The 27,731-nt window shown below is 50.2% G+C and overlaps 1 protein-coding gene across 50 annotated transcripts in view; it reads left to right on the top strand.

The window, feature by feature from the left end:
- The window catches only part of POU2F2 (POU class 2 homeobox 2), a 110,905-nt gene extending 83,174 nt beyond the window's left edge, over positions 1-27,731 (top strand). For 6 of the 50 annotated variants that reach the window (XM_045379502.3, XM_045379500.3, XM_045379501.3 and 3 more), the window contains 11 exons: positions 1,166-1,348; positions 1,593-1,892; positions 18,013-18,118; positions 18,217-18,308; positions 22,508-22,669; positions 22,822-22,963; positions 23,058-23,206; positions 23,286-23,462; positions 24,858-24,924; positions 26,516-26,717; positions 26,846-27,731. In XM_045379502.3, coding sequence (XP_045235437.1) covers positions 1,166-1,348; positions 1,593-1,892; positions 18,013-18,118; positions 18,217-18,308; positions 22,508-22,669; positions 22,822-22,963; positions 23,058-23,206; positions 23,286-23,462; positions 24,858-24,924; positions 26,516-26,717; positions 26,846-27,296 — 2,031 coding nt within the window. In that variant the 3' untranslated portion in view covers positions 27,297-27,731. The remainder of the gene's footprint in view (positions 1-1,165; positions 1,349-1,592; positions 1,893-18,012; positions 18,119-18,216; positions 18,309-22,507; positions 22,670-22,821; positions 22,964-23,057; positions 23,207-23,285; positions 23,463-24,857; positions 24,925-26,515; positions 26,718-26,845) is intronic. The other 44 variants (XM_074023734.1, XM_015442068.4, XM_074023735.1 and 41 more) reach the window with 38 other exon arrangements.

The raw sequence follows: 27,731 nt of genomic DNA, 5'->3' as shown, positions 1-27,731 counted from the left end.
TGCGGACCTCAGGGGCGGAGGCTGAAGCCTGGCATTTCCTGGGCGACATCTGGCTTGTCCACAGTGCAGGACAAACGCTGTGCTTTGCTTATTCTGCCAGTATTTTTGTTCTAGATTTTGAAAAGAGTGGCCAGCAGGAGCTGAGTAGGAGCCAGATAAGACTTCCACTCAGGCAGGCACTCTCTCTAGCCCACCTCCATCCACCCCTACTCCTGTCATTCATTTGTGCTCATTTCTGTGAGCTTCTGAGTTTGTAGCCCAGATTCCAAGGTGGTGGTTTTTCTTATACCCGAAAACCTTTTCTTCCAACAAAGTCTTACTTCATTGGACAAATAAGAGATGCACCTGGCTAGGTGCAGTGGCTTATGCCTGTTATCCCAACATTTTGGGAGGCCAAGGCAGGAGGATCGCTTGAGCCTAGGAGTTCAAGACCAGCCTGGGCAACATAATGATACCCTGTCTCTACAGAAAAATTTAAAAATTAGCCAGGTATGGTGGCGGGCACCTGTAGTCTCAGCTACTCGGGAGGCTGAGGTGGGAGGATTGCTTGAACCTGGGAGGTAGAAGCTGCAGTGAGCTGTGATCATGCCACTGCACTCCAGCTTGGGCAACAGACCAAGATCTTGTCTCAAAAAATAAATAAATAAATAAAAGGAAAAGAAAAGCAAGAGAGATGCACCTCTGTGTGATACAGATGAAGGGTGTAGGACCCAGAACCCGCTTATTTGACCTCCCAGGTGCCCAGTGGGACTATTTTCCTTTTTTTCTATTTTTTTTTTTAGAGATGGGGTTTCACCATGTTGGCCAGGCTGGTTTTGAACTCCTGACCTTAAGTGATCTACCCACCTCGACCTCCCAAAGTGCTAAGGTTACAGGTGTGAGCCACCATGCCTGGCCACTATTTTCCATTTTACAGATAGGGAAACTGACTCTCAGGAGTGGAAAAGCGCTCTGCAAAGGGGACTTCTCCTGTAGGGAGTTTGGGTGCAGGTGTTGTGTTAGCCCTATCTGATTGATGAGGAAACTGAGGCCAGAGGAGTGGTTTGAAGCTCCCAGCGGTCAGTGCAGGACCACAGGCCACACCCTCATATCCACACCCCAGTCTGCTCCTCCTGTGCCAGCCTGATTGCCATTGCCACACATGTGCCCTCTCTTTGGTTCACAGGTGGGCATTCTCTCTGGCCTCCACTTAACATTCTGGGGTCCCGGACCCTGCCTCTCTCCCCCCCAGATCAAGGCTGAAGACCCCAGTGGCGATTCAGCCCCAGCAGCACCCCTGCCCCCGCAGCCGACCCAGCCTCATTTGCCCCAGGCCCAACTCATGTTGACGGGCAGCCAGCTAGCTGGGGTAAGTACTCAGGGAAGGATGGGGACGAGGGGACAAACCAGCCACCCCTCATCTGTTACAGGGCTAGTGGATGAACTGTTCCACCAAGGCCATAGCCACTCTCTCACGCCTGCCTCTTGCCCTCTTCTGTCCTCCAGGAGGTCTTGTCCCCTTACTTGCTTGGCTTAGGCACTAACCCCTCTCTGCCTTCTCTGCTCCTCTTCAACCCCCTGCTCCGACTCCTGCTGTCCCCGACACCCCACAGCTCACGGCACTGATGCCAGCTCAGCAGCAGCTCCTCCTGCAGCAAGCCCAGGCCCAGCTCCTGGCCGCCGCCGTGCAGCAGTCCAGTGCCGCCGCTGCTGCTAACGCCGCTGCCGCCGCCGCCGCCTCCGCCTCCGCCTCCTCTACTTCCTCCTCCTCCTCCTCCTCCTCTGCCTCCTCCTCGACCTCGCAGCCTCCAGCTTCCTCTGGGGGGGGTGACCTGCCACCACCACAGCCTGCCAGCCAGCCCCCTGGGACCCCACAGCTCACCTTGTCCCAACCCATCCAGCTCACAGCACAGGTAAGGGCAGCCACTGGGGACCAGGCTCCCTGCAGCGAAGGACATGCAGAAACAGTGAGTGTGCGGGAAGGGGCTGACTGGTCCACATGGACTGTTCTGACCACCAGCCACATGCCAGGCAGTTCCTAGCAACCCTAGGAAGCTTTGGGAGATGTTGCTATCCCATCTTACAGTAGGGTAAAGTGAGGCTCACAGAAAGGAATATCCCACATCATAATCCTTCCTCTGGTGGTGTGTTGGGGGCAGTGCTTGCTATGCATCTCGCTGGGAGTTCACAGCCTCCTGGGAGGTTGAGATTGTTGTCCTCAACTTACAGGTAAGGAAACCAGGAGTCACTCCCGTGAATGGTACCATGTGGATACAAAACAAAAGGCTGAGAATAAGAATGAGTGCCCTACCCTCATCATGTCCCCTGGCTCATCCAACAAGATGCTCTTTCCAAAAAAGGGGCCTGTGATCTATGAGTTAGGAGGTTCTGCATCACCTGCCCGACTCTGGAGCTTTTGCTAGTCCATAGTTAATCATGAATTAGTGGCTGTCTCAGTTTCCTAGGGCTGCCATAACGTAATACCACCAACTGGGTGGCTTAAGACAACAGAAACATTGTCTCCAACCACAAGTCCAAACTCAAAGTGTCGGCAGGGCCATGCTCTCTCTGAAGGCTTCCAGGGAGAATCCATCCTTGACTCTTCTGGCTTCCGATGATGCTGTCAATCCTTGGTGTTCCGTAGCTTAGTAGATGGCTGACTCTGATCTCTGCCTCCTCTGTTGTCACATGGCCATCTTCTCTCTGTGCACCTGTCTCTGTATTCAAATTTTTCTTTCTTGTAGGGACACTAGTCATTAGTTTAGGGCCCACTCCGATGACCTCATTTTAACTTGGTTACATCTGCAACCCTATTTCCAAATAAAGTCACATTTACAGGCACCAGGAGTGAAGACTTCCACATATCTTTTTGGGGACACAATTTAACCCCTAACAGTGGCCAATAGAGTTCCCATAAGGACAGCCAGGGGAGCAGAGTGGGGGCTGAGTAGGCTTCCTCTTCCGAAGGGCAGCTGTCTCCAGCCCACTCCTGTCCACCCCTTCCCACGTCACCCATTCATGTTGTCTGTCTGGTTTCCACAAGCCTTAGAGTTGTGGCCACGTTTCAGGGCAGTGAAGGTCCTAGGAAGCCCTACAGCAAAGCCACCTGTTAAACTTCCCTTAGCCTAGCATTTCCCTCAGTGAGTGCTCCACAAAAGGCTTTTCTCTTACTCCATCCAACTGCTTCCACAGAACCCTAGATATAGATGCTGTCCATGCAGGGAGCTGTCCAGCCCTGGTGAGGCTGTTCCCTTGATACGGTTCACCCCAATAATGGCCTGTTCCATTCTTGACCAATGCTTCCATTTGGGACTTTCCTTAAAGCTGAGCTGATACCTGCCTCCTTAGAACTTCCTTCCACTGGGCCTGGTTCTTTGGAGACACTCTGTAAACTGGGCCCACGGCTCCGTGATGGCTCTTGTAGATGTAGCCTTTTTTTTTTTTTTAATGAGATGAGGTCTTGCTTTGTTGCCCAGGCTGGAGTGCAGTGATGTGATTATGGCTCACTGCAGCCTCATCCTCTTTGGGCTCAAGTAATCCTCCCACCTCAGCCTCCTGAGTAGTTGGGACTACAAGTGCATGCCACCACGCCCAACTGATTTTTTTATATATACGTATTTTTTTTGTAGAGACAGGGTTTTGCCATGTTGCCCAGGCTGGTCTTAAACTCCTGAGCTCAAGCGATCTGCCCGCCTTGACTTCTCAAAGTGCTGGGATTACAGGCATGAGCCACGGTGCCCGGCCCAAACGTAGCCTTTCAATACCTGACTCTCCAAGTAACAGTAACTTAGTCTGTTGGGTGCCACCTTTGTTCCAAGCACCATGCCAGTGATGGCCTCTTTGCACCCATGAATACTCCCCACAGCTGAGGCTCCAAGGGGCAAAGTGACCTGCCCCAGATTATAATGTGAGCAGGAGTGGCAGAGCCGGCCTGGAAGTCCAGGGCTCTAACCACATGATCCGCGGCTGCTGCTTTTAGCTGTCCTTCACGGAACATGGTTTCTAGCCCCTCCCACCCCGGCCACCAGAGACTCCAGCAGCAGGTGTTCCATTTGCCTCGTAGCATAGACACCCCTTTACTGAGCAACGCCAAGGGCTTGGGGCTCTTCACTGGGGCTAGGCTCTTTCACATCTCAGTGGCCCTGCTCTTGTTCTCTCTTTTCTGTGGAAGTCTGCTCCCTTCCTTTACCTGGACAGTTCCTCTTCATCTAAGCCCCAGCCCAGGAGTCCACACCTCTGGGAAGTCATGATGACTTCCCTCCCTCCAGCTGTGCCTGAATCTGTCCGAGGAAATATCAGTTGAAGGAACAAAGACTAGAGGATAGAAGGCGGAACAGGGCAGCCTAGCACAGACCCAGCCAGGCCACCACCTCTGTAAGCAGCAGACGTTCTTGCCTATGCACTCCTAGAGCCACCTCCCCCAGCTCCCCAGGGACCCAGCAGCAGCACGCTGAGCCTCTACCACCTGCCGTCCAGCCCAGGCCCTGATTGTCAAGGTCTCCTTAAACCCCTCCTCCTTTCCTCTCACTCCTCCTTCCCCAGCTCCCCTCAGCTGGGATCTTTCCCTTTCTGTCCTCAACAAGTGCGAAGCTGGGCCAAGTTTGTTTTCTGGGAATTCCTTCTCACAAACTGAGTTGCCCTTTGACATCATTTCTACAACGGCACCTCCTATGGGCACCATGCCGGGCCTAGGCTTCAGAGGGACCAGCTCTTCCTGACTTACCTACCCACTGCTCCAGCCTTCCCTGGCTCCTAGGCTTGGATGGCTCTCCCGGGCTGCATCTCATGCCCTCCACCCCCTAGTCCACTTCTCATGCCTGCTAAGCTCTGATCCTGCAGTCATTCCACAAACATTTCCTGGCCTCCTGTGTGTCAGGCCATGGCAGGAAGCTGAAGACTTAGGAGTGAGTCACAGCCATCCTTGCCCCTGAGGGGCTCCCCGTCCTGCAGTAGAGCAAGCACATCAGTGAGCCACTAAGAAATGTTCCACTTGAAAGATACTAAGAAGCCCAGGAAAGAGAGTAAAAACCACTCATAAATGCTGTCCCTTTGAAATGATATAAAGTACCAAGGAAAAGTCCCCCTTCCATCCCTCTGCTGTCAGCTTCCAGAGTAATGCTGATTAAACAGTTTGGCAGGATCCTTCCCTGCAATCTCCTAGCTTATACAGATGAAGAGGCAATTATAATACAGTTTTATAATTTGTCTGTCCATTGCTCAGTGTGACGTCTTCTACCGAGGGGGCTGTGTGGATATTTACCGAATCAATGAGGGATGTTTTGCAGCAGATTTTCAGTCAAGAGTAGGAAAGATACCTCTCCAGGGAAGTATTTCAGAATGTCTGGGGTAAGGGCAGGCATTGATTGAAAACTTATGTTAACAGTTAAAACATCATTTTTTTATTGGAGAGTAGGGGGAAAAAATCCTATTTTCCTAATAGGACAATGGCAAAGAAAGCTTGACAAAATCTTTTAGGCTGCTAGGACCTAGCGAGTGAAAGTTTCCCAAAGAAACCAACAAAGTGTGATGGGAATGTGGGAAAAGAAATGGGATGTGTGTCTGAGGGAATCAGGACCCACATCTGTCCAGGCTTTCAGGACGAGGTGGGATCTGAACTCAGGGGAATGGGAAAGAGTTTGCTGGGAAGGGGCTTCCAGGCCGTGAGAATAGCAAGTGCAAAGTGAGAAAGCAGGGCAGGCTGCAGTGGCACAAATAGGGATGGATGAACTGGGAGGGAGGAGCCAAAGCCCAAGTCCAGGTGGCTGAAGAAGACTCAGGAATATTTGGCTCAGGTCACTGAAAAGGCCTGGCCTGGAATATCAGGCCCAGCTCCAGGGGTCTGTCTCCCTGTTTCATTATAGGGCAGGCATAATCGGTGTCAGCATTTCCAGATTTGTAGCTATCCTGCCCAGGGAGATAAAACACATCCCCTGGGTTGGGTGGGGTGGCTCAGGCCTGTAATCCCAGCACTCTGGGAGGCCAAGGTGGGCGGATCACTTGAGGTCAGGAGTTCAAGACCAGTCTGGCCAACATGGTAAAACCCTGTCTCTACTAAAAGTACAAAAATTAGCCAGCCATGGTGGCATGCACCTGTAATCCTAGCTACTTGGGTGGCTGAGGCAAGAGAATTGCTTGAACCCAGGAGGTGGAGGCTGCAGTGGGCCAAGATCGTGCCACTGTGCTCCAGCCTGGGCAACAGAGTGAGCCTCTGTCTCAATAAAACAAACAAACAAAAACACGTCCCCTGGCTAGGTTTGAGTCCTTGCCCTCGACCCCAGAGAAGGCAAGTTCAGCCCTATCTGGACGTCGTGACTTGAAGATGGGAAAGTGTAACCCCCGAAAGAGATGGGTTCTGTTGCTTGAGTAAGTTGAAGAAAGGGCAGTGGATACCAGGCCAGCCAAAACTGCCCGCCTGGAGGTGTGTGGTCAGTTCATCCACAGGGCTTTGGAGTACAGGAGCCTGGCCCAGGCATGCCAGTTGCTCCCACTGGTTCTGGGGTTGGGATCTGCTGTTGCCTGTCTGTCCTGGAATTTTAGCATAAGGTAGCATGTGATATAACATGCAGTCCATATGTAGGTATTTTTTTTTCTCCCTGTTGAATCATTCTCCATTTGTGGTGTTCTGCCCTGATCTCCACAACTTCCTGGGTTCCATGTCACAGGGCCAACCTCTGGGGTCCAGAGAAGAACCCACACTGGAGAATGGCCACCTCCTCGACCCCTACTCCCATCTTTAGAGCTTGCCCTAGTGGAGTGACTGTACTAATCATAGAATGGACTGCAGGGGATAGGAGTAGAAATGAGAGCCCAGTAGGAAGTCCTTGAAGGCATACAGATGGGACATGAGGGTGGCTTGAGCCAGGAGGGTGAGGATGGGTGTCCTGGTTGCTATTTTGTATTGATTGGATAGGTCAAGGATGACTCCTAGGATTTTGGCTTCAGCAGCTGGGTGGTGATGACGTGGTTTCCTGAGTTGGGGAAGACGGGAGGAGTGGGATGTTTTGGAAGGCTGGGGTAGGGAGCCAGCAGTTTCATTTTGGACATGTTAGTATTTGGAGAGTCTATTAAACATCCACATGGGGACACTAACTAAGCAGATGCATATTTGAGGCTGAAGCTCAGCAGAGTATCGGGGCAGGAGCTGAAAGTCGTTAGTTGTCTGGAAGAGAATGAACTTGGCCAGGCACAGTGGCTTATGCCTATAATGCCGACACTTTAGGAGGCCAAAGCAGGAGGATGGCTTGAGGCGAGTTCGAGACCAGCCTGGGCAACATAGTGAGACCCCATCTCTAAAAAAAAATAAATAAATAACCAGGTGTGGTGATGCATGCCCATAGCCCCCAGGCTACTTGAGAGGGTGAGGCAGGAGGATCGCTTGAGCATGGGAGGTCAAGATGGCAGTGAGCTATGATTGCAACATGACACTCCAGCCTGGGAGACAGAATAAGACTCTGTCTCCAAAAAAAGAAAGAAAAGGAAGGACAGATGGACAGATGGAAGGAAGGAAGGACTCAGCCAGATTGGGTTCCCACTCTCAAGAGCTCACAGTCAAATGTGGTGACATGAGGTGGGCAATGGTAGCAAATGCTCATTTTGAGGGATATGTTGTAATTTCCAAAATGCTTTCTAGATATTATTACTCAGGCCTCAGAACAACCCATTGAAGCATTAGACATTATTATCCCCATTTTACAGATAAGAAAACTGAGGCCCTGAGAAATGACTCAGTCATAATGACTGCCATTTATGAAGGACCAGTTAAGTGAACAGGAATCAGGCTAAACATTCTATACATATTGTCTCAGTTAATTCCTTTAACAGCTCCATGAAGTAAGATTTATTGTGGTGTCACCTGAGGAAACTGAGGCTTAAAGAGGGTAAGGAACTGCCTGAGGTGTGTGAGGGGCAGTCAGGATTCTGGGCTCCAAGGCCCAGGTCTCTGCATAACACCTTGCATTGTGATCCTATACATTTAAGGAGGCTGAGACCTAGAAAGTGGCTTCCCCCAGGCACACAGCAAGAAGCAGGTGACAGGGCCAAGGCTTAAACCCCTGAGTTTCCAAGCTGGAAGGGACCCTTGCACCCCACTAGTCTAATCTTCCCCTAGGTTAGGCGTTTCCTTGTCACTGTTGTTGCCAGGTGAGGATTTTCACCCAGGTGGCTTCCATGGCAGGCACCCCTCCCTTCCCAGGCAGTGCGTCCCACCATCCGACAGACTGAGATTACTCAGAGTGTCAGAAAGCCTGACCTCATTTTAATTTTAAGTTTTATTCTATCTATGCAGTTAATTTTTTTTTTAGAGACGAGGTCTTGCTCTATTGCCATCATAACTCACTGCAACCTCGACCTCCTGGCTGAAGCAATCCTCCCACCTCAGCCTCCCGAGTAGCTGAGACTACAGGCATGCACCATCATATATGGATAAGTTAAAAAAAATTTTTTTTTTGTTTGTGGAGATGGGGTTTCACTATGTTGCCCAGCTGGTCTTGAACTTGGGGCCTCAAGTGATCCTCCCACCTCAGCCTCCCAAAGTACAGACATTATAAGCGTGAGTCACTGCACCTGGCTGAGTTTTAGTTTATTTTTTAATTAGCAAATAATCATTGTATATATTTATGGGGTACAATATGATGTTTTGAGACATGTATACATTGTGGAATGATCAAATCAGGCTAATTAGCATACCTATCACCTCAAATATTTATCATTTCTTCATGGCGAAAACATTTAAAATACACTTCTTGCCAGACACAGTGGCGCACTGTAATCCCAGCTACTTGGGAGTCTGAAGTGGGAGGATGGCCTGAGCCCAGGAATTCAAGGCTGCAGTGAGCTATAATCATGTACTGCACTCCAGCCTGGGTGACAGAGCAAGACCCTGTCTCTTAAAAAACAAAAACTAAAACAAAAACTAAAACTCTCTCTTTGATATTTTGAAATATACAGTACATTATTAGCAGTAGTCACTGTGCAATAGAACACAACGGAAACTCCGTGTCCGTTGTCCTCCTTCCCTTTCCCCATCCATCCTCCCCTCCTCATTTTGAACACAATCTATCACGATATAGTTTACATAGTTCCCAGACCCCACTCATTCCTGTTCTCCCCTACTCTGGACTTAACTTGTCCTAGAGAGGGAAGGTCCAGAACTGGTCACAATTTGCCATATCAGGGATGGGAAAGGAATGTCAACTCGTGCACCAACACCATTCCAGTCATGGTGACTGCCAAAGCTTGTGTGGAGGCCCCTAATGGGGGTGCGAGAGGCCACGGGGGATGGGCCGTCTGCCTTGTGCACTGGAGTGAGGTGCAGCACCTGGGCCGTTGCAGCCGGCCGGCTCTGGGGCCCAGCCTCCTCAAGTTCACTGTTATGGCTTTCTCTTCCCCGCCTAGGTGGAACAGAGCCCAGGTGGGAAAGTGGGCAATTCACCCATGTATCCTGTAATCCACATATCCATCTTTCTGCCCCCATTCATAGCCAAAGTCCCAGCTATGGCAAAGTACTGCCAGTCTGTCCTGAGGTTTCATCTCATTCATTCATTGAAATGTATTGATCACCTATGAGGCTCCTGCACTGGGAGGGTGATCAAAATACAGCAATGAGTAAGAATCGGTACCGTCCCTTCTCAGCTTTCACGGACATGCTAGCTCTTGTGCTAGGCTTCCTTAAAGCTTAGGGACAGAGCAGCTGATCCACGAAATAAGCCAGCCAGGGTCTTTTCTCTGGCCTGTCTCCACTTACTATAACTTCTCCACCATCTGACTCGGACTTAACACGCCCCCAAGTGGCTTCAGATGGCCATGCTGCTGCTAGATTGTAGAGAAATGGCGCCTCCTACCAGCTTACCCCAGTCCTGAGCCAACTTACTGTTCCTGTTCACCCAGAATCTTATCTTCTCTCCTTTCTTCCTTTCTTCCTTTCTTCCTTCCTTCCTTCCTTTCTTTTTCTTTCTTTCTTTCTTTCTTTCTTTCTTTCTTTCTCTTTTTCTCTCTTTCTTTTCTTTCTTTTCTTTCTTTTTTTCTTTGTTTTGTTTTGAGACAGGGTCTCGCTGTGTCACCCAGGCTGGAGTGCAGTGGCATGACCATGACTCACTGCAGCCTCGACCTCCCAGGCTCAGGCCATCCTCCCACCTCAGTCTCCCGAGTAGCTGGGACTACAGGCACGTGTCCCCATGCCTGGATTTTTTGTAGAGACTCCGTCATGTTGCCCAGGCTGGTCTGGAACTCCTGGGCTCAAGCAATCCACCTGTCTCAGCCTCCCAAAGTGCTGGGACTACAGGTGTGAGCCACCTTGCCCCACCAGCTTTCTCCCCTTCTTTCATTCCTTTAGTTGGCAAATATGTAGTGAATATCACCATGCCCAAGCGCCTTTCTGGGTGAGGATATAGTGGAGAATGAGGTAGATAAGTTTGTGCCCTCTTGGAGCTGACCCCGCTGTAGTTGGGGATATAGGCAGGAAGCAGGTAATTGCTATGAAGGAAAGAAAAGAGCGTAATAGAGAGTGTTGGAGGAAAAGGAAGACTTCATCAGAGTGTGTGGCCAGAGAGGGCCTCTCTGAGGAGGGGGGCATTTGATGGAGACTTAAATGATGAGGAGGGACCACCTCTGTGTAGATCTAGAAAGGGTATAGCAAAGGTACTGAGGTGGGGACTTCTTTGTGGGTTCAGTAACAGGAAGGAGACCAGTGGGGCTGGATCAGAGTTAGGGAGTTAGAGTCATGTGAGGCAAGGAAGGAGAGACAAGAGGGGGTGCCAGGCCATGCAGGGCCATGGCCTGGAGCTGGATTATACCACAAATGTGATGAAAGTCAGTAGAGACCTTGTGGCTCAATTTATATTTTAGAACAAGGACTTGGAGTCCATAGACCACCCCTAGAGGAGTCTGTGCATAGAATTCAGAGTCCAAGAACTTGGATGGGAAAAAAAATTACATCTCAATTTTTACTATCTTCTGACCAAACCATAGCATGTCCCTCTATCATGTATGTAGACAACAGACCACAGTACTCAGACTTTGTCACCAAGAGAATGTGCGCAGATTTTCTTATACTTGTTGCAGATCTCTCCAAATACTGTTTTCACTCATGATTACTTTGAAATGACAGTAGTCATCAGATCTATTGCTGGATCTTGTTGCTTAATGTGCTAATAAAGAAACGCATAAATGATTATATGATAATTCGAAATATGTTTGATGACTATATTTTTTAAAATTTTAATTAATTTTTTTGAGACAGAGTCTCACTGTGTTGCTTGAGCTGGAGTGCAGTGGCACAGTCGCAGCTCACTGCAACCTCTGCCTCCTGGGTTCAAGTGATTCTTCATCCTCAGCCTCCCGTGTAGCTGCAACTACAGGTGCCCACCACCACACCTGGCTAATTTTTTTCTGTACTTTTTGGTAGCAGGGAGTTTCACCATGTTGGCCAGGCTGGTCTCGCACTCCTGACCTCAGGTGATTCGCCCGCCTTGGCCTCCCAAAATGCTGGGATTACAGGCATGAGCCACTACACCCAGCCAAATTTTAATTAATTAATTTTTATTTTATTTTATTTTGTTTTTTGGAGACAGGTGTCTCCCTTTGTTGCCTAGGCTGCAGTGCCATGGTATGATCATAGCTTACTGCCACCTCAAACTCCTGGATTCAAAGGATCCTCCCACCTCAGCATCCTGAGTAGCTGGGACCACAGGCACTCACCACCATGCCTGGCTTATTTTCCTTCTCCTCCTCCTTTCCTTCTCCTGCTCCTCCTCCTCCTCCTTCTCCTCCTCCTCTTCCTCCTCCTCCTTCTCCTTCTTCTTTTTTTTTTTTTTTTCCTGTAGAGACAGGGTCTTGCCATCTTGCCCAGGCTGGTCTCAAACTCCTGGGCTCAAAAAGATTCTCACATCTAGCCTCCCAAAGTGTTGGGATTATAGGCATGAGCCACTGTGCCCAGCCCGTTTTTATTTTAGATTCAGGGATACATGTGTAGGTATGTCACAAGGGTTATATTGCATGATGCTGAGGTTTGGGGAATAATTGTTCCTGTCACTCAGATAGTGAACATAGTACCCAGTAGGAAGTTTTTCAGCCCTTGCCCTTCTCCCTCCCTTTGGAGTCCCTAGTGATGATGACTATAATTCTATGTGATTGATTTCATTTGAAACTCTATATATCTGGCTGGGCATGGTGGCTCACACCTGTGACCCCAGCACTTTGAGAGGATGAGGTGGGTGGATCATCTGAGGTCAGGAGTTTGAGAACAGCCTGGCCAACATGGTGAAACCCCTTCTCTACTAAAAATACAAAAATTAGGTGGGCATGGGCATGGTGGGCGCACCTGTAATCTCAGCTACTTGGAAGTCTGAGGCAGGAGAATCACTTGAACCCGGGAGGCAGAGGTTGCAGTGAGCCAAGACTGAGCCACTGTACTCCAGCCTGGGTGACAGAGAGACTCCATGTTGTCTCAAAAAAAGAAAGAAGTAAAGAGAGACAGAAGGGAAAGAAAGAAAGAGAGAGAGAGAAAAGGCAGGAAAGAGAGAGAGAGAGAAAGGAAGGAAGGAAGGAAGGAAAGAAAGATTCTATATATCTTATGTGTTTTTAATTCTGAGAAAAGGGCAATAGGGTTTTTTATTTTTTTCAGATGCTAAAGAATTCAGGGCACAAAAAAGTTTAGAACTCTATTGTTTTAGACCCCTCTCTGCCTGCCTGGGGGTGAATGGATGGTCTGGGGTAGAAGGATGGTGGTTTGGACCAGGACAGTGACTGTGGACAGGAAGAGATGTAGAGGGAACTGGGAGGACTTGCAGATGGATTGGGTGGATGGGGAGAGGATGGGAGGTGGAATTAAGGTTGACCTCTAAGTCTCTGGTCTGAGAAACTGGACAGGAATGTGGTTAAATGTTTCCCATCTGAACTTCTCACCATGAGACCTTCTGCAAACTGGGATGCACTTTCCCCATTCTTTCCTCTCTCTGGTGATTCAGAATGAAACCCACAGACACCTCTCTAGGCTTCTGGAGGAAAGGGGAATTTTCACTGAGAGTCATGCTGAGGAGGAACAGGAGTTAACAAATACTTTAATCAGCAAGCTAAGGGTTATAGGAAATCAGAAAAACACTGGTAATAAGACTTGATTTCTGGTCTTATTCATTAGATTCAATTCAGTGGGCATTTAATGGGGGCTTACCAGGTTCCGATATGAGTTAGGGATACAAGAAGAATAAGATATGCCTCTGGTCTGCTAGAATTTCAGTCTAGCAGAGGAAAGGTACACATAGGCAAATGCATTGACTTGGGAGACGTGCAGCACAGGGCAGGTGGGTCTCGTTTTTTGGGGCCAAAAGATTTTGCAACTTGGAGTCCCTTTGAAAGAAAAAGACAATGTTTGAAACAAAAATTAGGTATGGGGTCTTGAAAGGGTTCACTGTAAATGGGGGGCCATGAAGCATAAGTGTTGTGCACTTCACAGTTGAGGTGAAGCGGAGGTGGAGGTATTCCTGGGCTGGGGTAGCTGGGTAAGGGAAGGCAGGGTGGACATTGTTTCACAGGATAGAGTGCTAGGACTTCAGAACCCTTAAACTGGATCCTGAGATGATTAGCAGCAAGAGTGAGAGAGGTCAGGAGCACAGGAGTACCCAGTCCACTGCCATACACGGAATAAGCAGAGGCACCCCCAGGGGGTCAGGGAATAGCGTTGAGCCGTCGAAAAGCAGGGATATTGATCAGCAGTGACTGTTTGGGTGTGTGGGGGTGAGACACTGGGATATTTATTTACTCAGACCAGGTACGTGTTTCAAATCCCAGAGGTGTGGATGGACTTACAGTGTGGCCTTCTAGTATGGTTTTCCAGACATCAACTATGCATACCCAAGCAAATATCCAGATATACTCCTTTTTTTTTTTTTTTTTTGACACAAACAGTACCACATCATATCCTCTGTTCTGCCTCTTGAGCTTTCCACTCAACAAGACATCCTGCAGATTGTTCCATATCAGGACACAAACGAGACTCCTCATTCTTGTTGATGACTGTATAGTATTCCACTGTAGAGCTCTACCCTCATTCATCCAACCCGTCCTCTCTTGCTGCATGCCCAGCTACCTTCTACTGTTTTACCAAAATGCCACTTGCTGCTGGGAACAGCCTTCTAGAGAGGTGCAGCCTTCTAGAGTGAGAATAGATAAATTTCTAGCAGTGGAATGGCTGAGTTGAAGGCTGTGTGCAATTGTAATTTTGATAGACATTGCCAAATCACCCTCTCACCAGCATGTACAAGAATGTGTGTTTCCCCACACTCCCCAGTGTAGTATTACACACTATTTTTATATTTGGTGATCTGAGAGGTAAAAATGATATCTCAGTGCAATTGCAGTTGTGTTTATCTTATTGTGAGTGAATCTGAGTGTATTTCCATCCAGAGCTGTTCACATTTATTTCACTGGACACTCTCCAGGCCTGTCTGTCAGCCACATTACTACTGGGTTGTCGGTTTTTTACTTACGGATTCGTAATCACTATTTTTTTCTTCTTCTTTTTTAATTATATAGAGTTATTTGCAAAATCACTCTTTGTATATTAAAGAAATGAGCCCCTTCTGTTGAATTGCTTATATATTTTCCCAATTTGTTCACTTCCTGGCACATCAAATTGGTCTTTGGAATAATAATAGCATTGGGAAGAATTGAGGGGCATGTCCCAACCCCCACAATTTCCCAGAAGGAAAAAAACTGTAAGTAACACGTTATAGCTTTCAACTCTACATAAAATTTGCCAAGTAAATGATGAAGCATCAGTCTCGGTTCATTAACGTATCTATGTGGAACACCTACTGGGTGCCAGGTGCTGTTCTAGGTGCTGAGGATACAGTGGTGACTGAAACAGTCAAGATCACACTCTCATGGAGCTGACGTCCCAGTGAGAGGGGAATGTCATGAATGAGTAAACGGAATAGCGATGCCTGGAGATGGTGATAAGCCTTGTGAGGGAGATGAAATGGGGTGATAAGGGGAGGCCGGGTCAGGGGCTGGTATAGACTGGGTGGTCAAAGAGGGCACCTCTGAGAGGGTGACCTTGTGTTAGGACCCAGGCATAAGTGTCAGAATTAGAACTGCCCAGTAGAGGGAACAGCATGTGTAAAGGGCCAGAGCAGGAACAGGAACAAGCTTGATGCATTTGAAAAAAACAGAAAAGGGCTGAATGGCTGGAGCACAGCCAGGGAGGGAGAGGGCGGTGGGAGATGAGCAGGGAGACAAGCACAGGCCTCAGTATAAAGGGACTTGTAGGCAGGTGAGGGGTTTTGTTTGCGTTGTTGAGGGCTATGAGAAGCCACTGGACTGTGTGTGTAAGGCGGTTTTGCTTTTTCTTTCAGAAATGTTTAAACGTAAACGTAGAGAGAATTATGTCATGAACCCCATATACTCTTCACCAAGCTCAATAGATATCAACATTTTGCCAGTCCTATTGGCAAATAGGGTTTCATCTAAACTCCTTACTTTTTTTGGTGGGTGGAGGATTGAATTTTTTTTCCTCTCCCTCTCTCCCTACCTCATCCCCCCTTTTTTCTCTTTATTTTACTTTATTTTTTACTTACCACTATACAAACAAGATTTTTTTTTGACATAGGGAGTCTCACTATGTTGCCCAGGCTGGTCTTGAACTCATGGACTCAAGCATTCCTCCTGCCTCAACCACCCAAGGTGCTGGGATTACAGGCACACACCACAGTGCCTGGCCCTGTCTTTAAAAATACTTTTATTAAAATATAATACATATATAAAGGTGCACAAATCATAGGTATACAGCTATGAGCACTCCCATGGAACTGGTACCCAGATCTAGAAACAATGTGGCCAGCCCCCAGAAACCCCCTGGTGTCCCTTTTCAGTCTTTACTCCCCAGACTTCAACCATTAGAATCATACAGGATGTTCTCTGTCATAACTAGCTCTCTCACTGATGATGTTTGGGAAGTCTATGTTGTGGCACGTAACTGTGACTTGTAGGACTGCTCATTCTTGTTGCCGTAGCTTCCACTGAAACAGTTTCTTTACCCATTCTACTGTTGTGGGCACTTGGGCTATCTTCAAGTCCTGCCTATTTCAAATGGTCCACGTGAACATTGTAGTACATGTCTTGTGGTAAACACATACACATGTATGGTGGGTTACATGCAGGAGTGGAGTTGCTGGGTCATAAGGGTGGTGTATGTTTAGCTTTCTTAGATAGTGTCTATATTAGTTTGCTAGGGCTGCCAAAACAAAGAACCACAAACTGGGTGACTTGAGAGAAATGTATTGTCTCACAGTTCTGGAGGCTGGAAGTCAGAAATCAGGGTGTCAGCAGGGTTATGAGAGAAGGATCTGTCCCTTCTGAGGGCTGTGAGGGAGGGATCTGTTCCAGGCCTCTCTCTTTGGCTTGTAGGTGGCTGTCTTTTCCCTGTGTCTCTTCACATCATCTTCCCTTTATCCATGTCTATGTCCAAATTTGCCCTTTTTATAAGGACACAAGTCATATAGGATTAGAGCCCACCCTAATGACCTCATTTTAACTTGATCATCTGCCAAAGACCCTATCTCCAAATAAGGTTAATCTCTGAGGTTCTGGGGGTTAGGATTCCAACATATCTTTTTGGGGGGTGGCAGGGAGTGGGGGGAGACACTGCAACCTATAATAGTGCTAAAGAGCTTGCGAAAGTGGTTGTACTAATTTACACTGTTTGCTGGAGCATTAAAGCTAATTCCAGACATGATATTATTTGCCTTGGGAGTGTTTTTTTGTTTTGTTTTGCTTTTTGTTTTTTTTGTAGACAGAGTCTTGCTCTGTCGCCCAGGCTGGAGTGCAGAGAGGTACAGTGGCATGATCTCGGCTCATTGCAATCTTCGCCTCCAGGTTCAAGCGATTCTCCTGCCTCAGCCTCCCGAGTAGCTGGGACTACAAGTGTGTGCCACCATGCCTGGCTAATTGTTTGTATTTTTAGTAGAGACAGGGTTTCACTGTGTTAGCCAGGATGGTCTTGATCTCCTGACCTCATGATCCGCCTGCCTTCACCTCCCAAATTGCTGGGATTTCAGGCGTGAGCCACTGTGCCCAGCTGGGGATGTTTTTGAAGGAGGAAAGACCTGGTCTGGTTTACAGTTTATTTATTTATTTATTTTTGTCAGCCAGGTTGGAGTGAATAGGCGTGATCTCAGCTCACTGTAACCTATGCCTCCCAGGTTCAAGCAATTCTGCATCAGCCTCCAGAATAGCTGGGACTACAGGCATGTACCACCACACCTGGCTAATTTTGTATTTTTAGTAGAGATGGGATTTTGCCATGTTGGCCAGGCTGGTCTTAAACTCCTGGCCTCAGGTGATCCACCCACCTTGGCCTCCCAAATTGCTGGGATTACAGGCATGAGTCACTGCACCCGGCCTGGCTTACATTTTAAAATAATTCTATTTTTTCTGTGGAAATGTTTAAACAAGGCAAATATTTCATCAAGAAAGGGTGGCTGGGCACGGTGACTCCCAAAGTAATCCCAGCACTTTGGGAGACCGAGACGGGCGGATCACGAGGTCAGGAGATCGAGACCATCCTGGCTAACAGTTGAAACCCCTAAAAGTCTCTACTAAAAATACAAAAAATTAGCCAGGAGTGGTGGCGGGCACCTGTATCCCAGCTACTCAGGAGGCTGAGGCAGGAGAATGGCATGAACCCGGGAGGCGGAGCTTGCAGTAAGCTGAGATCCGGCCACCGCACTCCAGCCTGAGCGAGACTCCATCTCAAAAAAAAAAAAAGAAAGAAAGAAAGAAAGAAGGGGTAAATAAAGAGTGAGCTCTCCCACAACTGCCCAGTTGGGACTCTCTGGTACCCCATGGTAGAGAGAAGCCTCTGGGTGCCCTTAGCTCAGGGATGCCATTCAAAGATCGAGTGGACCATCCCTCACTGCCCAGTGCCAGATTGCCATGTGGAGCAGCTTCCTGGTTTCAGCCCCTCAGGGTTCAGTTGATGCAGAGAGGATGAAACCCAGCCAGGACTCAGTCTGTCTTTCTGTCCACCCCGCTCCCTGCCAGGACATACAGCAGCTCCTCCAGCTCCAGCAGCTGGTGCTTGTGCCAGGCCACCACCTCCAGCCACCTGCTCAGTTCCTGCTACCGCAGGCCCAGCAGAGCCAGCCAGGTAAGGCCCCCCACCCCAGATGGCCTCCCTGACACCTCCACAGAACTTCCTCACCTTCCTCTCCCCCTCACCCTGTGTATTTCCCCTTGTCCCTCCAGGCCTGCTACCGACACCAAATCTATTCCAGCTACCTCAGCAAACCCAGGGAGCTCTTCTGACCTCCCAGCCCCGGGCCGGGCTTCCCACACAGGTGAGACTGTCCATTGAGTGCACCAGGCCGGGCCAGCAGCAAGGCCTGCTGAAAGCAGGGTAAACGGGGGTGTGGAGCGAGTGAGAGTCTCCTCTCCATTTAACCCAGCCACACTCTGCCAGTGATTTGCTGTGAGACCTCAGGCAAGCCCATCTCCCTGTCTAAGTCAGCCTCTTCCTCTATAGAATGAGGGGAGCTGGCCCAGACGAGTGGTTCTTAACCCTTTCAGGTACATGGGCTCCTTTGAGAATGTGATGAAAGATTTAGATCTGATCCCCATTCCCCCAAAATGCTCATGTGCAAAAACACACAAAATTGTAGGGCGTTGCGAGCCTTTAGGCTACAAATGCCTGGGGCCTCTTCCAGCACTGCGATGGAGTATTCTCTGAAGAAGGCCTTCATTAGGTGATTATTTCACATCCACTTCCCAGACTGGAGACTGAAAACAAGGCCCACAGGTGTCTTTTATTTGGCCATTGTCAACTAAATTCCCAGAAAGCACCAGATTTTCAGTTCCTCTTGATAAACCAGAAAATCTGGCAGGGCCGTACCTGTGTCTATGTGGTGGCTTGGCGCAGTGAGCAGTTGGCCTGACCACTAGCAGGAGCAGAGGCCCCTTAGCGTGCCAGCTCTCCAGACCACCTTGGCACCTGGACCCCAAGGCCTTTCGTTCAGTTTGCTGCCTGAGTTATAGACTTTAATGATCATTTTCACCACCTTTTATGAATTTCAACGTTTTTTTCCACCCATTTTTTATAGCCCTTTAAAAAAATATACGTTAACTATTTCAGAAGGACTGAAAAGATTAGAGACTAGGCCGGGCGTGGTGGCTCACGCCTGTAATCCCAGCACTTTGGGAGGCCGAGGTGGGCGGATCACAAGGTCAGGAGATCGAGACCATGGTGAAACCCCGTCTCTACTAAAAAAAAAAAATAGAAAAAATTAGCCGGGCGCAGGGGCGGGCGCCTGTAGTCCCAGCTACTCGGGAGGCTGAGGCAGGAGAATGGCGTGAACCCGGGAGGCGGAGCTTGCAGTGAGCCGAGATTGCGCCACTGCACTCCAGCCTGGGCGACAGAGCGAGACTCCGTCTCAAAAAAAAAAAAAAAGATTAGAGACTTAGCTGCAGTTCTGAAATCCCAAACACTCTGAAAGTCAAGTTGTTCTTGCACCATTGGTATGAGAACTCATTTGACTGCAAAACCTGCCCTGCCATGATATGAGGCAGTGTGTGACTTTTCTTTGCCCCTCTTGGTATGGCATTTTTGCTGCTGCAAAACTGTTACTGTATCTGATTATGTAGTAATATCCTTGACCCCAGTGGGGGTGGGGGCTGTGCCACATTATCTATGATATACATCCTATGTTGGCTTTCTTTTTTTTTTTTTTTTTTTTTTGAGGCAGAGTCTCGCTCTGTCACCCAGGCTAGAGTGCAGTGGCGCGATCTCGGCTCACTGCAAGCTCCGCCTCCCGGGTTCCCGCCATTCTCCTGCCTCAGCCTCCCGAGTAGCTGGGACTACAGGCGCCGCCACCACTCCCGGCTAATTTTTTTGTATTTTTAGTGGAGACGGGGTTTCATTGTGTTAGCCAGGATGGTCTCGATCTCCTGACCTCGTGATCCGCCCGTCTCGGCCTCCCAAAGTGCTGGGATTACAGGCTTGAGCCACCGCGCCCGGCCCCTATGTTGGCTTTCTTTCTTTTTTTTTTTTTTTTTTTTTGAGATGGAGTCTCGCTCTGTTGCCCAGGCTAGAATGCAGTGGCTCAATCTCAGCTCACTGCACCCTCTGCTCCCGGGTTCAAGCAAGCGATTCTCCTGCCTCAGCCTCCTAAGTAGGTGGGATTACAGACATGCGCCACCACACCCAGCTAATTTCTGTATTTTTAGTAGAGATGGGGGTTTCACCATGTTGGCCAGGCTGGTCTCGAACTCCTGACTTCAGGTGATCCACCTGCCTCGGCCTCCTAAAGTGCTGGGATTACAGGCATGAGCCACCGTGCCTGGTTGCCTATGCAGGTTTTCTGAAAACTGAAACAGGCATGGTGGTGCATGCCTATAGTCTCAGCTACTTGTGAGCCTGAGGAAGGAGGATCACTTGAGCCCAAGAGTTTGAGGCCAGCCTGGGCAACATAGTGAGACTGGTCTCTAATACAACAGCAAAACCTGAGAGGGGTGAGAGTGGGTGGATGATGAGAAGTTACTTAATGGGTACAATGTACACTGTTCGGGTGATGGATACACTAAAAGCCTAGGCTTCATCACTACACAATACATTTGTGTAACAAAATTGCACTTGTACCCCTTAACATTTTGTTTTTTGTTTGAAACAGGGTCTTACTCTGTCACCCAGGCTTGGAGTGCAGTGGTGCGATCACAGCTTACTGCAGCCTCAGCCTCCTGGGCTCAAGTGAAGCAGTCCCCAGCCCTCCTGAGTAGCTGGTACTACAGTCACGCCCCACATGCTCGATTAATTTTTTAAAGTTTTGTAGAGATATGGCTGGATGCTTTGGCTCACGCCTGTAATCCCAGCACTTTGGGAGGCCGAGGCGGGCAGATCACAAGGTCAGGAGATCGAGACCATCCTGGCTAACACAGTGAAACCCTGTCTCTACTAAAAATACAAAAAATTGGCCGGGCATGGTGGTGGGCGCCTGTAGTCCCAGCTACTCGGGAAGCTGAGGCAGGAGAATGGCGTCAACCCCAGAGGCGGAGGTTGCAGTGAGCCGAGATCACGCGACTGCACTCCAGCCTGGGCGACAGCGCGAGACTTCGTCTAAAAAAAAAAAAAAAAAATTTGTAGAGACAGGGTTTCGCCATGTTTCCCAGGCTGGTCTCAAATTCCTGTGCCCAAGCGATCCTCCCACTTTGGCTTCCAAAAGTATTGGGATTACAGGTGTGAGCCACTGCACCTGTTGTCCTTAAATTTATACAAAAAGAAAAAAAAAAGAAAAAGAAAAAAAAAAAAAAAAAGGACCGGGCACGGTGGTCACCCCTGTAATCCCAGCACTTTGGGAGGCCAAGGTGGGTGGATCACCTGAGGTCGGGAGTTCAAGACCAGCCTGACCAACATGAAAAAACCCCATCTCTACTAAAAATACAAAATTAGCCGGGTGTGGTGGCGTATGCCTATAATCCCAGCTACTCAGGAGGCTGAGGCAGGAGAATCACTTGAACCCGGGAGGCAGAGGTTGTAGTGAGCCAAGATCGCACCATTGCACTCCAGCCTAGGCAACAAGGGTGAAACTCCGTCTCAGAAAAAAAATAAAAATAAAAATAAAATTAAAACAACAACAACAAAAATCTGAAAAATTCCTAAACATCTGGCCCCAGCATTTTGGAGAATAATGGATCAAGGACCTGAGTGACGGACATCCCTGCACCCACCACTTGCTTCAGATCCTTTATTTTTAGGGCAATGAATCATCCCAGACAGAGCTGTTGCTTTTTTGTAAATCTCCCTAATTGCCTCCCAGTCCTTTTTTTTATTTTATTTTTTTTTATTTTATTTGCAATCTACTCATTGCTTAGGACTTAATTTCTCAAGAGCTGTCTTAGATTCACAGCAAAACTGAGTGGTAGATATAGAGATATCCCATCTATCTCTGCCCTTGCACATGCACAGCTTCCCACATATCTATATCCCCAACCAGAGTGGTACAAGTGTAACAGCTGATGAACCTACATTGACACATCACTATTACCCAAAGTTCATAGTTGACATTAGGGTTCACTCTTGGCGTTGTACAGTCCATGCGTCTGCACGACCTACTCATCTTTAACCCGGTTCTCTCAACAGCCCCGTTGGGTAGACAGAACAGCAGTGATTGTTTCCATCCCGCAGAGGGGGAAAGTGAGGCCTGGGCTAAGCAGTGACTTGGTGGCAGGGCCAGTCCTTGATTCCCCGGTTGAGATGAGGATGAACCACTGCCTCCAGCTCCAGGGAAAGAACCCTGGCTGCTCCTACTGGGAGTTCGCAGGCGTGAAGGGACAGTGCAGAGAGTCCCAGGCAATGAGGAAACCCATGTAGGGCAGCAGAGTCCAACCTTTAAAGGGATTGACAGTACGTGTGGAGGAAGGCGGGGGGAGTCTGCAAGCGGCGGATGGAACGCAGGGGCGAAGAGGGCGGGAGGGGGACTGTGCATCCATCGCTGAGCCCACTCCTGGTCCTCCGCCCTACATCCCACCCACCTGCCCACCCCACCAGGCCGTGACCCGCCCTACGCTGCCCGACCCGCACCTCTCGCACCCGCAGCCCCCCAAATGCTTGGAGCCACCATCCCACCCCGAGGAGCCCAGTGATCTGGAGGAGCTGGAGCAGTTCGCCCGCACCTTCAAGCAACGCCGCATCAAGCTGGGCTTCACGCAGGTCTGGAGCCACCTTGCAGGCTGGGCGGTGGGCGTGGGGGCGTGGTCAGTTGATGAATGCCGCGAGGGGCGTGGCCAGCCGGTGGGCGGAGCGGGCCCAGTGCCGGAAGGCCCCGCCCTGATCTCCGCCCCTTCCACGCCGCACTGGCCCAGGGTGATGTGGGCCTGGCCATGGGCAAGCTCTACGGCAACGACTTCAGCCAGACGACCATTTCCCGCTTCGAGGCCCTCAACCTGAGCTTCAAGAACATGTGCAAACTCAAGCCCCTCCTGGAGAAGTGGCTCAACGACGCAGGTGGGACTAGGCTGGGGCTCCCGCGTAGGGGGCGGGCGGTGGCCGGTGGCCGCGGGAGGCGCCTTCTAATGCTCACGTCTCCCTCGGGGCACAGAGACTATGTCTGTGGACTCAAGCCTGCCCAGCCCCAACCAGCTGAGCAGCCCCAGCCTGGGTTTCGACGGGCTGCCCGGCCGGAGACGCAAGAAGAGGACCAGCATCGAGACAAACGTCCGCTTCGCCTTAGAGAAGAGTTTTCTAGCGGTGAGGCCCTCTCCTGGGTGGCCCTCACCTGAGGGGTGGCGGGTGGTGGGCCCCAGGCTAACAAGCCCTCTGCCTGCAGAACCAGAAGCCTACCTCAGAGGAGATCCTGCTGATCGCCGAGCAGCTGCACATGGAGAAAGAAGTGATCCGCGTCTGGTTCTGCAACCGGCGCCAGAAGGAGAAACGCATCAACCCCTGCAGTGCGGCCCCCATGCTGCCCAGCCCGGGGAAGCCGGCCAGCTACAGCCCCCATATGGTACCAAGAGCCCGCCTGGGGGGTGGGAGACCACAGAACTCCGCAGGCACCTGTGTGAAGCCCACCCTACCTGGTTGTCCACAGAGCCTAGAACAGAGGCAAGGAGAGTCACTCTTGGGGACAGGCCATCACGTAGATGGGCACAGTCACACAGGGGCAGTTTCCAGGGAACTGTGGTTTTACCTGGGGGATACAAGCACCCCTAGATACACACCGACATAGCCAGACACAGAGTTATTACAGTGGCATAGCCACACAGGGAGGGATATATGTCCAAGGACGTGGTCCAGGTTAGAACACACAGGCTCACAGCCACAGGGAGGCAGGGAGAGGCATTTATTGGCCATTCAGGGACATTGTCACACCCATGGGAGTACTCTCAGGTCCATAGCTACACACAGGCCCACTTGATCTCAGACACAGCTGGGACATCCTTTATCCCATCTCTTTATTTCCATTCCTCGAAAGAGCTGTGATGTTCCAGAGAGGAGCCCCCACCCCCAGTGGGGTGAAGGAGGCACTGTCTGAACTGAGTTCTAAAGGACAAGGGAGAGTTAGCCAGCCACGAGAAGGCAAAGGGCCTTCCTGGACCAGTGTGCACTAAGGCCTAGAAACCAGGGTGTGCCCAGCCCAATTTGAGAAACTCCAGTGCAATTTAGTGTGGTTGGCGCTGCAGTTTATATGAATGAGGTTGGGGAAGGGGTGGGGGCATGTACCCTAAGTTTTACAGTGAAGAGCTGGAACTTGAACCATGGGCAGTGAGGAGGTAAGGAGGGGTTTTAAGCTGGGGAAGGAGAGAAACCACACATTTAGTGAGGTTTCTAGGGCTGATGCAAAGGTGAGACTGGAGGTGGGGTGGCCAAGAAGGAAGCTGGTGATGGTCCCAGAAAATCAAGTAATACGACATCTCAACACCCTGATGCAAAGATATGCATCCATTTAGCCTCACACTTCAGATCTGCTCTTTCCCTGCCTGGGTCACTTTGATCAGTCTCTGCTGCATTGCTTGCCAACCCCACTGGTAAAAGGGTGGTGTTTGCTTATCCAGGGAAAAGAATTTTAGTTTTGTAGAACCAACAATAGTAGGAGCATGTAGAGCAGCCACTCTTCCGGTGTAGTCACTTCAGACAGGATGCAACCCTGCAGAGACTAGCCAGACAGGGTGGTGTCAGAAGAGAGGTTCGGGGTGCTCTTAATGGAGAATTAGCCCTTCATGCTTGTGGCTCAGGATCAGCTAGGGCAAGTGTGAAGAAAGCATGTGGAATAATACAAATGCAGCATTGTGCCAAAGCCCCCTGCCCCCATCCTGGGACAGAGGAGTGGGGTCCTGCAGGGAGCATCACGGGGGCTGCTGGCAGACAGTGGCTAACCATACCTCCTTTCTTCTCTCCTCAGGTCACACCCCAAGGGGGCGCGGGAACCTTACCGTTGTCCCAAGCTTCCAGCAGTCTGAGCACAACAGGTCAGGGAGGGCAGAAGATGATGAGGGGGGCGTGGGAGGATGTGGCACAGGCTGGAGCCTGAGGTTCCCAAGTGGCTCTGGGTGTCCATGGGCCTCAAGACTGAGCCCGGGGAGTGTGGGTGGGGGAATGGGAGAGACAGTGGGAAGAGGGCAGGACTCACCCCTCCTCTACAGGAGCAACTCAGCTTTAATCTGCTTCACGATTTCATATGAAAAAAGCATGGGCCTGGTAAAAGGTGAGGCACTTGGGTTTTGTGCCTGGCCTCTGTCATTTTTAGGCTGTGTGAATTCAAGTGCTTATTTTATCCTTCTAAGCCTCAGTTTTTATAAAATTATTATAAATCTGTAATACATACAAAAGATATAAATACATGTATGTAAGAGTGTATGTATGTATACACACATACATGCATACATACATACTCTTGTACCCAGAGTTCCCCTCCCTATTCCTGGGACACGGCAGGTTTAGATGTATGGTTATACACCATATATATAAGAATAATATAAAATTGGCCTGGTGTGGTGGTTCATGCCTATAATCCCAGCTCTTTGGGAGGCCAAGGCAGGCAGATCACCTGAGGTCAGGAGTTCAAGACTAGCCTGGCCAACATGAGAAACCCTGTCTCTACTAAAAATACAAAAATTAGCTGGGTGTGGTGGTGTGTGTCTGTAATCCCAGCTGCCCGGGAGGCTGAGGCAGGAGAATCGCTTGAACCCGGGAGGAGGAGTTTGCAGTGAACTGAGATCACACCACTGCACTCGAGCTTGGGCAACAGAGTTAGATTCCATCTCAAAATATATATATATATATATATACACACACACACACACACACACATATGTACACACATAATATATATACACATAATATATATGCACATAATATATACGTAATAGATATATATACACAAAGATATATATATACACACATACACACACAGAACAACATATTGCCCGTCCCCAGGCTAGAAAATAGTAAGTGGAGATTTATAAAGTAGTGCTTGCCTGGCACTGTACTAAGCTCTTTGTAAACTGCATTGACTGACTTAATTCTCAAACTCATTTTATGAGATAGGTTCTATTATTATCCCCATTTTCCAGACAAGGGATCTGAAGGTCAGAGGTTAAGGCACTCGCCCCAGGGCACCCCTGGGATGAGACAGAGCCAGGAGTTTCTACCCCAGCAGTCTGGCTGAGTCTGGGCCCTCAGTCCCTGCCAGGTTGCCCATCCCTCAGCTGTGGCAATGTGCCTGGCATCCCTCGCCCCTCCCCTAGAGGGAGCCATAGGGTTCTGACTCCTGGGGGCCCCCGTTTCTAGTCAGTAAAAAAGTGGTTCAGGGCGGGGAGTGCAGAGTGCCAGGGCTCAGCAGGAAGCAGCTGCTCTGACTTCCATTGTTATGATAGGGGTCACTATGGCAGAGGCACAGGGAAATCACTCTGGGAAGAGAGGGCAGGGAGGTCTAAGGCTGTTCTGACTGAGGAGATGCTTCGTGAGCTGGGTGGGAGGACAAGTAGGAGTTGGCCCCAGGTTCCTCAGTGGGGGATGAGTGGAAGCTGAAGACCCCATCTCTCTGTCTCTCTCTGGCAGTTACTACCTTATCCTCAGCTGTGGGGACGCTCCACCCCAGCCGGACAGCTGGAGGGGGTGGGGGCGGGGGCGGGGCTGTGCCCCCCCTCAATTCCATCCCCTCTGTTACTCCCCCACCCCCGGCCACCACCAACAGCACAAACCCCAGCCCTCAAGGCAGCCACTCGGCTATCGGCTTGTCGGGCCTGAACCCCAGCACGGGGTAAGTGGGTGCAGGTGGGAGGCTGTGGGGAGAAGCAGGGTCGCTGCTGCTTCTAGGGTGGGGAGCTGCACCCCAGTTATGTTGGCAGGTCCCTGCCCCTGCTAATGCCTCTGCTTTGCCTCTTGCAGAAGCACAATGGTGGGGTTGAGCTCCGGGCTGAGTCCAGCCCTCATGAGCAACAACCCTTTGGCCACTATCCAAGGTGCGTGCTGCCTCATGTCACACCCATCGTCACCAGCCCTATCCTCTGGGGCCTCGAGCCCTGCCATTGTTGCTCCAGCCATGCCATCCTGCCCCTGCTCACTGCATCGCTCGCCTCTTCATACCCATCTCACCTTTGGGGAAGATGTGAGGGGTGCTGATGGGGGTCAGTGGGACCGATGGGGAGATGGGGGGCACTCTGGGCAGGACGCTGGAAGGCAAAGGTCTCCCCTGGCCCGGCGTGCCCCCAGCCCAGCCTCTCTCTCTCCCCGCCAGCCCTGGCCTCTGGTGGAACCCTGCCCCTTACCAGCCTTGATGGCAGCGGGAACCTGGTGCTGGGGGCAGCTGGCGCAACCCCGGGGAGCCCCGGCCTGGTGACCTCGCCGCTCTTCTTGAACCATGCTGGGCTGCCCCTGCTCAGCACCCCGCCTGGTGTGGGCCTGGTCTCAGCAGCAGCTGCGGCCGTGGCAGCCTCCATCTCCAGCAAGTCTCCTGGCCTCTCCTCATCCTCTTCATCCTCCTCCTCCTCCTCCTCCACTTGCAGCGAGGTGGCCGCACAGACCCCTGGAGGCCCAGGGGGGCCCGAGGCAGGGTCCAAACCTGAGTGAGGGCCAGCCATGCCTCCCCTCCCATTCCTCTGATCCCTGCCTTGGTCCCTCACCTGGGAAGAGGGCGAGGAGGCCAGTGGTGGGGACACAGAGGGTCCTCAGAGCAGAGTGACAAGGGAGGAAAGACCAAAAAAACCAACCAACCAAAAAAAAAAAAAAAAAAAAAAAAGGAAATAAACTAACCAACAAAAGAGAAAACCAAAAA

Source organism: Macaca fascicularis, chromosome 19, assembly GCF_037993035.2.
Source record: "Macaca fascicularis isolate 582-1 chromosome 19, T2T-MFA8v1.1".
NCBI lineage: Eukaryota > Metazoa > Chordata > Mammalia > Primates > Cercopithecidae > Macaca > Macaca fascicularis.
Note: the sequence above shows the minus strand (reverse complement) of the source record. Positions and strands in the feature narration are given on the sequence as shown.